Raw genomic sequence first — 12,516 nt, 5'->3', positions numbered from 1 at the left:
GCCCCTGTCTAACAGAAAGTGAGTAACATCAACAGAGCACATGGATGGCCAGCAGCTCAGCTTACAGCGCATTTTTAAGCACTTAAGGCTGAGAGGGTCCATAACCCACCCTTTGTTACCTTTACTGCCAGAGGCACGGGACAACTCTATCTGCATATGAAATTCAAAAGGAAAACACACGCTGGCACTTTTTCCTGCCTACTGGTAGGGAATAGCCAGTTCTCAACCAGCTTGGGCCACGCCCTCTGCTGCCCAAAATCGGGGAAGCTGAAGTACATACGTAAACGTGTCACCGGCTACGGGCAGCAATGCATACAAACGATTACATTACACCAAACGGGTCACAAGCGATCGTGGAAGCCTAGGTTTTGCATGTCAACCATCTAAGCACAACAGCAGTTTGTTCTCTCACAATCCCAGTTTTGTTTCAGAGATCAAGCTTCTGTACATTCATTTAAAAAATAAGGTCCTTCTTCCGAATGCTGCTAGTTCTCAGCTCCAGCCTCTTCATGGAATCTTTCCTGCCCAGTCCACTCATCTGGCAGTAGTCAAACAAGCACCGTGAGGTCGGTTCTGGGCAGCACACAGGCAAACGAGTCTGCAGGAACAGTGTTTAGGTAACGTGGTAGCTTTCCTAATAGTAAGAATCCTCCTCAGAGTCCTCGCTGTCACAACTGCTCAAGTTGGAATAGATGGAAGAAACGACACTGGTGTCATTGTCCGCGGCTGGGCTCACCAACACACTCTGTTTCTCTGCATTCGAAACACACAGAGAAAAAAGTTAGCAGAGACCACTGTACCCACAAATGCTGCTGTACTACTAGTCCTCTTTGAAACTTACAGCCTCTCACTGGCAGTTTGCAATAGGTGTTTCAAGCTGCAGGGCACACGCCTTTTTCTTTTCAATTTTCAGCATTAAGAGATCAAAGGGCTTTTTGTTTGTTCGTTTTCTTAAGCTTCCTACACACTTTTTCCTGTTAAGATAGCACTTTTCCTGTTAAGATAGATGAGGAGGATACATTCTCCATCCCTTCACTGGCATGCCACTGGCAATGGAGTGGCTGTTACACTGCTTTGCCAGGTAGGAAGGAGGGAAGGAACAAACGTGGTAAGGAGCCCTCAAGCAATCAGCAGTCACTCAGGACACTTATGGCTCCACCAAAACCTCCAATGTTCAAGAGTACAAGCTGTCCTGTTGGTGCCTGTCCTACTAAGATTCTTGGAAAGGCTTCTTGGGAAGCTCCAACTGGGATTCCCAAGTGCCACTTCCACCATCATTTCTCTTTCAGCCAATTTCTTCTTAGGAATTCCTGTTAAACCAGACACATGGTTACCTCCATCTCAACACATTTCCATCACTGAAGAAAAACAGCACACTTCCTCCTGAAGTGTGTTGTGGTGAAGCTAAATTATTTCCTACTAATCATCATTTATATAATTACAGCATCTGTGACACGTGAAGGCAGACTATGACCTTATCTTCTTTGCGTTCACACAGGCATGAAGACCATTGGTTTACCACATGGGAAAGAAGTGGGCTCCATCAAGGACACCACTTCATCCCACCCCCATTAGCTGCCAGACAAGACACTTCAGTAGTGCCACGGCATACTCCGCAGACACGCGTGTAACACAAGAGCCGCTGTCAGTTCTGCAGAGGTGAATGCACACTTCACAAAGCCCAGCTGGGCAGCCTCCGAGCGATGTGGCATTTCCTGAGGGAATCGGCCCAAGTTGGTTAAATGACTGATCATTTCAGATTTGAACTAACACAGCTCAGCAATGTCATTCTGTGTCACCGTGGAGAATCTGAAATGTCTCAAAAACGCCTTTCATTAGGTAAGAGGCTTGACCCATTGCAAAATGAAGGATTGTGCATTCACCTCTATGAGGGGAAAACAGGACATTTCCTTAAGGGAACGCAGCAACAGAAACTTGTTAAGGGGTAACACAAGAAGATTTCTGTGTTTCAGCACCTAGATACCACTGTCAAGTGCTCTAGAAACAAATTTGGAAGAGGGAAGCAGAATAGGAATACCCCATACTGGAGTTTTACTTAAAGCTGTCACTGTCATACAGTCTTTTAGCTACAACGAGGCAAGAGATTACGTGTTCAAGCCACCCTGGTCAAGTCCATAAATGTTAACAAGGCAAAGCAACTGCCAGTTCAGCCATACGCTTCCTTACTTCAGAGGTTTCCTGCATGAATTCTCTTCTGTGTGCTCAACTGATTTTTCCAATGAGGTAGTGCCCAGTAAATTTTTCAAAGCCCATTCTATATAGTTTTGCTTTTCTTTTGTGATCTCTCTGAAACAGCCTAACTTTAATATGATGAAGTTATCCTGCTCAACTGGGCAGTTCATAGGGACGAGTTTTTCCAGACTTAGTAATAAGTTTTATTTTACTGCACAGTAAAGCTAGTTACACCACATACCCGTAAAATTAATTTTCTAGTGTTTCTGCTGCATTTCCCAAGCATCTCCTTGGTATATAGGTGCCAAAGAAAGCGTACAAAACAGGCAGAAGGAGAGATTGTACTTATCATGCCACATCCACCCACCTCTCACCTTTCCGCTCTCTGATAAGGGTCAGGCGATGCTCTTTCATTTCCACATCCAGTTTTTCTACCATCCTGTCAATGCAGTTGTCCAGAACCAGAGAGCGCGTCTTTGATTTGATCTCCTGCCTGCAGATAGGGCACTCCACTTTACGTTTCGTCCACTCGTTGATGCAGTAGGAGCAGAAGCTGTGCGCACAGTTCAGAGTGACGGCCTGGGGAACGCGAGGGAAGGATCTGTATTAGACCATGCTCACACAAGCGCTGTCGAGCAAAAAATACTGAGGTTAGAGAAATAGTAGGTGAACACTTCCTATGAGGGAAGGGCAGGGGGAAGCTGTCCTGTTGAATGGCGGGATTCCAAGTAAAAACACAACCTCCAGCTTAATATCTTAATCTTAATATGCTTTACTAGATATCACAGTAACAACCAAAAAGAAAAGCAGAATAACAATGCACCAATTACAAAGGAAAGATAAGCAGGATAGTGATGTGGCAGTTCATTACTGTAAAGTAAGACAGTGATTAAGAAAAGTATGCATCCCCCATTACACCACCTCAAAACAATCATCTGGGTTCACAGATCAGCTGGGAAGCCCCTCAGCAGCTGGCCCCTGCAGTAACTGGGAAAGTCCTACGCGGTGCGTCCACCCATAGGTGAGGCTTCCGAGCCAGCCCGAGGGTCTCCCGCTTTTATAGCGAGTAACAAACACCATACATAAGTCTTTTTTGGCACCAACCCTGTGAACTTGCAGACTGTTATGTTCCCATTATCAATCCCACCCGGAATGCTGGCCAGGTGCCCAGGATGAGACCGAGAATTGAGCCACATCCAGTCGGCATACCATATGATCCTGTCCGGATGTTTATGTCACCATTTGCAGAGGTGGGTAAGTATAGAAGCAGTAATCAATCATGAGCACTAATAAACTATTTTCACTACTTAAGCCCAAATCCCCTTTCTTTAGTGTTTGCAGGGGTTACACACACAAACCCTCCCATGCCAGAGTGCAGACAAGTTTTACAAGCTGGTTACTGGATTGACTGTAGATCACAGCAAGTCAGAAACACAGACAAAAAGAACTAATTCTGTTGTAAGTTTCCCCATTTTGAAAAGGATAAATTATGGAAAAACTCAGATATTGCAGAATAGCATCTTAAATTACTGAGAAACCAGTCGATATAACAAGTCTAACACATCAGGTTTCCTGTAGTGGAAATTAATGTTCTAGAAACTAAAGTTCTAGCAAAACACAAACAGAAATAACAGTCTGTATTTCAGGCATAGCCTGCCCACTGCTTCTAGAATCAAAGCAGACCGATGTCTCTTTCTCAAGAAAAAGTTTATCTGAACCACAGAAACAGTTCAGGACTTGACTGAACACTGCATGCCCCTTCCTTTACTAACCTCCTCCTGTATCTAATCCCGAAGCACTCCAACCCTAGTCAACTTACAGCAAGATCCACTGCCAAAATAATTCTTCCCCAAGCAGGCTGTCAGCAGCACCTCAGAGCCCCAGTTCACAAACACCCCAAACTGCTGCCAGCCTACACGAATCTTCGGATTAAGCACTCAGCTCTATTCAGGTAGGGACGTTAAAGCTGAACTTGCTGCCCAGAAGAATAATTAGGGCAGACAGAAAGGGTTTCTGGATCGGCCCTTACCCACAACTCACTGTGGGCCTGCTGCCACTGTTAAACTAACAAAGGAAAGAAATGAGCTTGACTATGGCTTTAGTAGAACCAGGGAAAGCTTCTCAAGGCTCAGCTCTACCGGCCAACCCATACCACTTTAAACATACCTCGATGAAGTGCTCCGAACAGATTGTGCACTGCAACTCATTCTCCAGCACGTCATTCATCTGATTCAACACCTCTTCCTTCTGGGCTCTCACCTTTTCCTTCTCCTCCTAGTGGGAAAGCACATATGGTCACGTACCAACAGAGAAGGAGGTTTGACTCAATATGATATTGGCAGGAAGTGCATGTGCCGGGGAAGGCAGTACAAGTGGAAAATCATACAACTGCAAGTCTCCACACATCAAGTCTGGGACTGTTACATACCCAGCTCTCTAACCCCTCTCCTTTTTGTAGTCAGAGCAGTACTGAGAACATTCCCACCCACCGCAGAGAACTTACAAGCAAGAACAGCAGCTGTTACCAAAATTTCCTTCAGCCTAAAGAAGCTACCAGCTGGATCAATCTTTTCAGAATCTCTTTCAGCCTCTTCCTGGCATGAGTTTGGCTTAAGCCAACAAAACAGTTCTTTTGATGTCTGATGTAAAGAGCAAAACACTCAGCAGACAAAATACATAGAATGATAGCATAACAGAATGGTTTGGGTTGGAAGGGACCTTAAAGACCATGTAGTTCCAACTCTCCTGCCATGGGCAGGGACACCTTCCACTAGACCAGGTTGCTCAAAGCCTCATCCAGCCTGGCCTTGAACACTTCCAGGGATGGGGCATCCACAGCTCCTCTGGGCAACCTGTTCCAGTGCTTCACTACCCTCTCCGGGAAGAACTTCTTCCTGATACCCAACCTAAACCTCCCCACTTTCAATTTAAACCCGTTCCCCCTTGGCCTGTCACTACAGGCCCTTGTAAAAAGTCCCCCCCAGCTTCCTTGTAGCCCCTTCAGGTACTGGAAGGTGCTCTAAGGTCTCCCCGGAGCCTTCTCTTCCCCAGGCTGAACAAGCCCAATTCTCTCAGCCTTTCATCATACCTCAAATATTACAAAAGCAACATAAGAATTTAAAACATTTACTTGCATTTAACTGCCCAATGAATTGTTTGTTTGGAGTTAAATTGGGCTCCCAGCTACCTGTCCTATCTTCAAAAAATAACAGAGAAATTCTTCCTGTTGAAGCTATACTTTAACAACAACACACTTGCAAAGACGACATAAAAAACCTATAAAGCACACAGCCAGAGGTGGATAATGTGGTAATTTCCAAGAGTAAGACACAGGAAAGGATCCCTTTAATTATTTTTCCACTCATCACCTTGTGTCAAGGGCAGGAAGAGATGTGGCCAATCTCACACATCACCCAAATTCCACGCTGCTCAAGTCCTGCGCTCCCCTGGAGGGCTGCTGGAATGCTGCAGCTGTACCTGAATCCACTCTCACTAAACATGAAGCGCCTCACTTTTCAAACACACTTTTTTTTTTTAAAGAAAAGGTGGAACGGGACCACTTCTGCACAACTCTCAGTTCGGGTGCCCTGGGCTTTATGACAGAGAGATCTCATGAACAGGGCAAGGTATACCCTCTCCCAGTCCTGGAAATTACAGCCAGCTCCCACCTCAAAAGACATTTCCGCTACAGGCTGCAAAGCACAGTCAAGACAAATGTTAAATAAACCATTTCCTCTGCTGCAGCATGTTTCATTTATGAATAAAACAGAGAATTCAGTTATCCCCTACCTTGGTTTCTTCCAGTTCTTTATTCTTGGCTCGAATGATCTCCTCAAAATCTTTTTTACTGCGTCTCAGTTCTTCCATCAAAGCATGATGCTGTAACAATACCATCCCAGAAATTATGAGTGCCGTTATCAGCTAGCCTATTAAATATACATGGCTGTAATCATCAGGTTCATACTCTTTTCTCCTCATCTCCTCCTGAAAGAGCAACATCTGTCCACAGAAACTGGATCATTAAGGCAGTTCAGCCTTAGTTTAAAATCAGAATGTCGTCCCAATTATTTATGATCTTCTCAGTGTCGCAGCACTTCTTATTCCTTCTCCCAGGTTACTCTCTCTTTTCAGTTAGGTTTTACAGTCACCATTTTGAGTATCAAGGGGTATTTGACACATCAGGATCACAAAAACCTGTCACTCCACACAGGGTTACCTGAAGCTGTTTTCAGATTAGCTTTCCAGAAGTAAAGGCCAAATGCTTAGGTTTCCTAGGCTTTTTCCAAACGGCCTTTCCTTCTCTTTCAAAAACATTCCTAATTAAGAATGTTTTGGGGTTTTTTTTTCCATCTGGCTAAAATTGCCAAAACAACTTCCCCAAAACAAAGCCTTGGGGCTTGCCCACCAGCCCCAAGGACCAAAGTAGTAGAAGTCGCTGCAGCTACTCAGTGCTTTCAGTCCCAATGCATATTCTCACTCTGTTTGCTGGCAAACAGCAACTCCCACAAAGGGAGGGCTGCCACTTTCTGACAGAAATTTGGTCTGCAGATGCAGATCATCCAATTCACACCTCAGGCCAAGTCCTGGTCTTCTACCAAGAGGCCGCAGCACTAAGACTTCAACATCCGAGATACACAGACAAGATCTAGACTCATAACTACTTGCCTCTTGCAGGACGTGGGCCAATTGCTCCTTCAAATTCTCCTCCCCGTGTTGCCACTTTACTCCCTGAGGGAAAAAAAAAAAAACAAAAAAACCCACAAGGACTTACAGCAAGGGACAGAAAATTACTCCTCTCCACACTGTCCTTGGGGGACATGCTTAAAGCAACAACACTGTTTTTCAGGAGAGTGAGCTGTCCCTCCATACACGCGTAGGACAGAAGGAAGAGCCATCACGTACTGTGAAGAGTGAAGCTGGATATACCGTTTACAGTTACATACTTGGAAGCTCTCCACATTACTCTAGCTGTAAAGGCACCACACAGCAGCAACAACTCAAACATGAGAAAAAGCTGGAACTCCCACCTCTGAGCACATTTACGGAGGTCAGACATACCTACAGCTCTGACCGAACCTCCCCTTGTGCCTAAGGGCACAACTCCAGACCTTCTGTACTTCTGATACAGGCATCTTGCCTTTAGCAGCAGATTTTAAAGGAAGGAACTGATAAATTACAAATGTCGCTCCAAGATGAATTCTTACTTCCTTTAAACCAAAGTTTGAGGAAACTCAAACAAAAAGACTTCAGTTTGTCATCTAAAAAAGCCACTACAAATACAGCTTGAAGACACTTGGAGATTGTGAGAATCGGAGATTTTTTTTGAGGGCGAAAAAAAGTCTCCCTCCATGGATTAAGGCACACAGTAATTCACTTACTTGGAAAGGGAATGGATTTGCCATGCAAAGTGGCTATTAATTCAGTCATATACCAGGGAGCAACGCACAGTTATAGGCTGAATACTTTTCAGCTTGTTCTCTCTGTAATCACAGGAGATCAAGCAGAAACTTTTGAATCTTTTTAATTAAAAAACCCACCACCACACCTTTTTTACTCACTGAAATGCTTTACTATCTTGCTGTAATGAACCTGTTCGTAAAAAAATTAAAAAAACAAAAATATTTTGCACCTTTTTCCTAATTCCCCGTGCAGCCCGATCCCTTCTGTCTCTGAACTGGCTTTGGTACACACACCTGGAAGGGGAATACTCCCATGACAATTTTAACAGGAGTAATTCACACAAGCATTATTCATGTTACTGTATGGCTACTTATTTTGGATCAATGTCTTATATTAGGCATTCCACAAAAATGAAAAGACACGGGCCAAAAGGATTACCAGCATTATACCTCTAGCTTCTGCTGCTGTTCAGATAACGTCCTCTCCAGCTCTTCCACCTGCTGCTGATGATGCTCTTGTTCCATGCGCAGCTGGTCCTGCAACTCCTGCAGCTCCTGCTCCATTGCCAGGGCATCCCTCTGAGCACACTTCCTGCGCTTCTGCTTCACACTCAGAACAGCTGTCTGCTTCTCCTGCACCTGCATCTTTAACTTCATTATATCTGCTAGAGTTTTCCTCAGCTTTTCCAAGCCAGTCCATGACAGTGCAAGACTGGGGCCTTTCTGGCCCTTATGGAGGACAGACACGGCTTTCTTGGAGTGCGCAGGGCTACTACGCACCAGAGCGCTACCCTCCTCACTTGGTCCAGGAGAAGGCAGCTTGACATCCGTCTTTGCTGTTAACTGTCTGGCCTCTTCTACCCTTTCCCACGATTTACCCAAAGGTTCATTTCCACAGGACACTCGGTCTTTTTTGGATCTGGAGTTTGAAGGGCCTTCTGATCCAGACGTTTCCAATTCCTCCAAAACAAATTTACGTTTAGTTCTTGAACTCTTAGCTTTCCCCAGGTCATTCCTTTGGGCTAAGAAGGGTCTGATTTTCTCCCATTCATCTTTAATTACTTCATACTCATATTCAGCAGTCTCTTTGTTTTCCAAAGGCACTCCCAACTGGATACGGTCTCCTTCAGCGATAGGATAGGCTTTTGAGGGATCCAGACGTTGTTTGTTAAGCCAGACTCCATTTAGACTCTGCAAATGAACAGAGAATCAGCAAAATTTAATATGCAGTTACAGATTCCTCTGCAAGCTATTTCTGGCAACTGTAAGCATATCCAATCTCTTCAGTGTTGCAGCCACGTCTCTAAATAAACCTTAGAACGTGCACTTTGTTCATTTAGCGTCCCATTTCATAGTTATTCCTTTACACTATTTAACATGCATTATTCCTGCATTACAGATTTTATGTACAAGCACCAAAACCAGCGTTAATATATGTCCTTGTGCAGAAGGAAATGAATGAACTCTAAGGTGAAAAAAAACCTGCCCAAAAGCTTCAGAAATAGGAACTAACCAATAAAAAGAAGAGACTCTGCAATAGATCATTGTCAAGAACATGGAATATGGCACTAATTATTCTTGACTATTAATGTCACCTGAAATTCAAGAAGAAACTAGAAGAAAAAGAGCACAGCTGATATTGCTTAAAGAGAAGAGAGACAGTTCCCCATAAATACAGGGAGAATATAAACAAGAAGGAAAACGCTATTCTAGAGATAACGTTCAAAGCAGAAAAAGGGGTTTTAAATTAATTGCTAGCTCAAAATGTAGTTTTGGAAAACGGTAAAACTGATCGGTGCTCACGATGAACTGCAGAATCATTAACAACTGATGTATCTCAGAGATCCAATAAAACAACTTGACAAAGCAGTAACAGTGATAACACTCAGGAAGTGATAGTAGCTTATCTACCATCGACGTTTCCAATCGTGCAACAACTGTAAATTTTCAAGTTTATGGAAGTACTGCAGCAGTTTTGCTTAAAACCTGTGTGATTTTAACAGCAGCCACTCCACTCTTTTCTGACTCATCTGCTGTTGACCCAAACATCCTTCAAATCAGCACGACAACATAAACACTTTTGTTCTACCAGCGCTGCTTTAAAGCAGGTTACTGATTTTATCTTTCAGCCTGGATGAGAAAGTGGAGAGACCACGATACAAAAAGCAGGTCACTGAAGTCAAAGTGAGACGTAGCTGAGGACTCTGGTATCATAGCTGAGGAGGACTTTCAGAAGAAACTCGTTCAAACATAACATGAAACATGTTTTTTCTAACAGTAAGTTCTTGTTGTTGATTGCAATTAAAGCAATCGTGTCACTACAATAAGGAGTATCAGTTTATCCATTCATTAGTGGGACAGTAACATTACCCTTTTGAATATTGCCAAAATTCATAGGATTTTTTTTTTAAGAGCGTAACACAAACCAGGTTCACAAACTGCAAAGTGTCCTTGGCGAGGCTACAATTGTCTGAAAAATGCTAAACCAGGAGACAAATCCACTAAAGCACTGCAGTTTGCATCCCAGCTGCAGCACACTGAGCTTCCTGCTGGAAGCACACAACAGTTTTTTTCCTGCTGACCTTCTATCACACTTGTACCTTATTATATCATAGAGCCCATACATTGTTTGAGCCCAAAGAGGGCATTCTCTTCAGTGAACCTCTGAGTACACGGTCTTTAATTGGTCTCTGTACCTTGTTATCCTTGACAGTCCACTGCCCGTCCGCATTTTGCTGGAAAATACAGTGCTTACGAGAGATCATCAAGGGACAGGTTTTTGACACCAGCTGGTACGTGACATCTAATCCTCGGCCTATAGTTACCTAAAAACAAAGTAGTTTAGTAACTGCAATCAGCAACGACATGGTAAATTCAGATTATATGGTTCCAATTTAAGCACAGAAGAAATTTATCTAGATTAGCATCTTACACTTATTTCCAAAGAGTTCAGGATGTGATTTTTCTTTTTGCATTTAAACTGAAGAGTAGACAAAAACCAGAAACGTTGTCTTTCTCTCCCACTGAGGAAAACGTGACTGCTCTCAGGCAGGTTATAGCCTTGGTTTCATGGAAATCTTCTACAGCAGCAAAGCTGCTCAAAGCTCTTCTCAACCCATCCACGTCCCACCTTATTCACTACCTAACTAAACATTTCTTCAAACCAGTACAATTGTTTGTGGCTCTCAAGATTACTTCTTACCTTTTCTTGCTAGTTGCATCTGTTCAACCATCTGTGAACAGGGGAAATGCAGGAAAAAAAATGCCCAGAAAATTGCCATCCAAAAAAAAAAAAAGCACACGTAACCATGCCCTAAATGATCAATGATTTTGTAAATCACACCACCAGCCTTACGACTCAGAAACTACACACAGTTCATGACCGGCAGTGAAAGCGATCAAAATAATCTCATTAGACTCTAATAATCACCTTCAGAAGAAGGGACATGATTTAATCATACCATTTCACAGCCCCTTATTAAATGTGAACTCACTGCAAGCTGCTGTTCAAAGCATGGCTCTACTCTCTCTCCCTCCCTCCGCTGCCTCCTCTGCGGGATCCGAGAACCACGCACACTTTTCTTACTCATCTGTGTGTTGCACATGTTTTCAGTCAGTTTCTCATGTAATCAGACAACTGCATGGATCCAGGGTAGCCTCAGAGGAAGGCTGCTCTTTTCCCCTGCAACCCCAACTCATTTGCATCACACCTTCCGATTCCTACAAGATGCTGCAGTCAAAAGTTCGTTCCCACACATTACCTGAGTTGCGGGTCTTGAGGTGAAAGCATGAACTCAGACTCCTGCACCATAGCTTAAACGTAGGGAAGCAAACTAAGTTCACAAAAGCAAACTTAGGCGCGTTTGGTCCCTCCTTCTTAAATGCTTCATTGTAGGAAGCAGAGACTCGGGCACACTCAGCTATAAACTCAGCTTTGCACCTCTGCCCGCAGTCAGAACAGGAACGCCCAACCCACACGAACGACCCTTAGCGCCTGCTCGCACACACCATCGTACTAATGCGAGTGAGAGCAAGCAGGGCCGGTCGCAAAACCTCCCCCCACCCCTTCGCCCTGCTGAGCGGGGCTAAGATGTTACCAGCGGGCTGTTGGAGCTCACTGCTGCCCGCAGCAGTGGTAGCGGACCACAGCACAGCCCCACGCCTCAGCAGCGCAGGTTGGGGCTGCCGTTTAAACCCCCAGCGAAAGCAGCTTGCGCTAACACGCCTGGCAAGCCTGGGGTACCGGGATGCCGTCAGCCCTGCTGCTCCCTGCGAGAAGGATGACGGTGCTTGTGCAGACACCTTGAACGACTCTCTGTACAATTAGCAGAGCCCTGGCTGCGCATTTTGCTGAAGTATCAACGCTGAGCGTGGCTCCCAGCTTCAAATCCACGATGGGAGAGCCACAAAGCAATACGTTTGCTGGGGCCGCAAGCACTGAAAGACGAGGTTAAGAGGGTACCTTTTGCAATATGTAAGCACAAAGGGATAAGGCACAGCGTGAACCCCCAACACTTAACCCCCTGCTTTCCACCACGGCCTGCTGGGTTTAAGGGTGAGAGTACAGGGAGCCATTTGGGCTTTCCAGTTAAAGAACACGATGGCTAGAAAGAGTTATTTCTGTACTACATCGAAACAGATTTAAAACCAGTTTACACCTGAGTAACTTAAGCCGCAAAACTCAAGTATATTATGTAGTTAATCTCCCCAAGCACCTCCTTGTTAATTAGGTTAAGGAGTGCCCTTCCCCTCACCCCTCACCTCACGTTACTGTCGCACAACGATTCCTATTTAAATGCGAAACCGTGTTAAAAAAGATTAACGGCCGAAAACTTGGCAAATCGGCCCCAAGCGCCTGCTGACAGCCGGCGGCCCGCTCTCTGCTCCCCCGCGGGCCCGCTGTGGCCGCTGCCCACCCCGCCTC

At 44.7% G+C, this 12,516-nt stretch overlaps 1 protein-coding gene across 1 annotated transcript; it reads right to left on the bottom strand.

Moving 5' to 3' along the window:
• Positions 1-493: 493 nt before the first annotated feature.
• On the bottom strand, positions 494-10,411 carry RNF8 (ring finger protein 8, E3 ubiquitin protein ligase). Its single transcript, XM_010152604.1, has 7 exons — positions 10,289-10,411; positions 8,043-8,783; positions 6,859-6,921; positions 5,983-6,072; positions 4,360-4,467; positions 2,568-2,772; positions 494-753 (listed from the first exon to the last, which is right to left on the bottom strand). Exons 1-7 carry the CDS (start codon positions 10,355-10,357, stop codon positions 635-637), a joined length of 1,395 nt encoding a protein of 464 aa, XP_010150906.1. The 5' UTR covers positions 10,358-10,411; the 3' UTR covers positions 494-634.
• Between the last annotated feature and the right edge of the window lie 2,105 nt (positions 10,412-12,516).

This window comes from Eurypyga helias, unplaced genomic scaffold (genome assembly GCF_000690775.1).
Source record: "Eurypyga helias isolate BGI_N326 unplaced genomic scaffold, ASM69077v1 scaffold6785, whole genome shotgun sequence".
Lineage (NCBI taxonomy): Eukaryota > Metazoa > Chordata > Aves > Eurypygiformes > Eurypygidae > Eurypyga > Eurypyga helias.
Note: the sequence above shows the minus strand (reverse complement) of the source record. Positions and strands in the feature narration are given on the sequence as shown.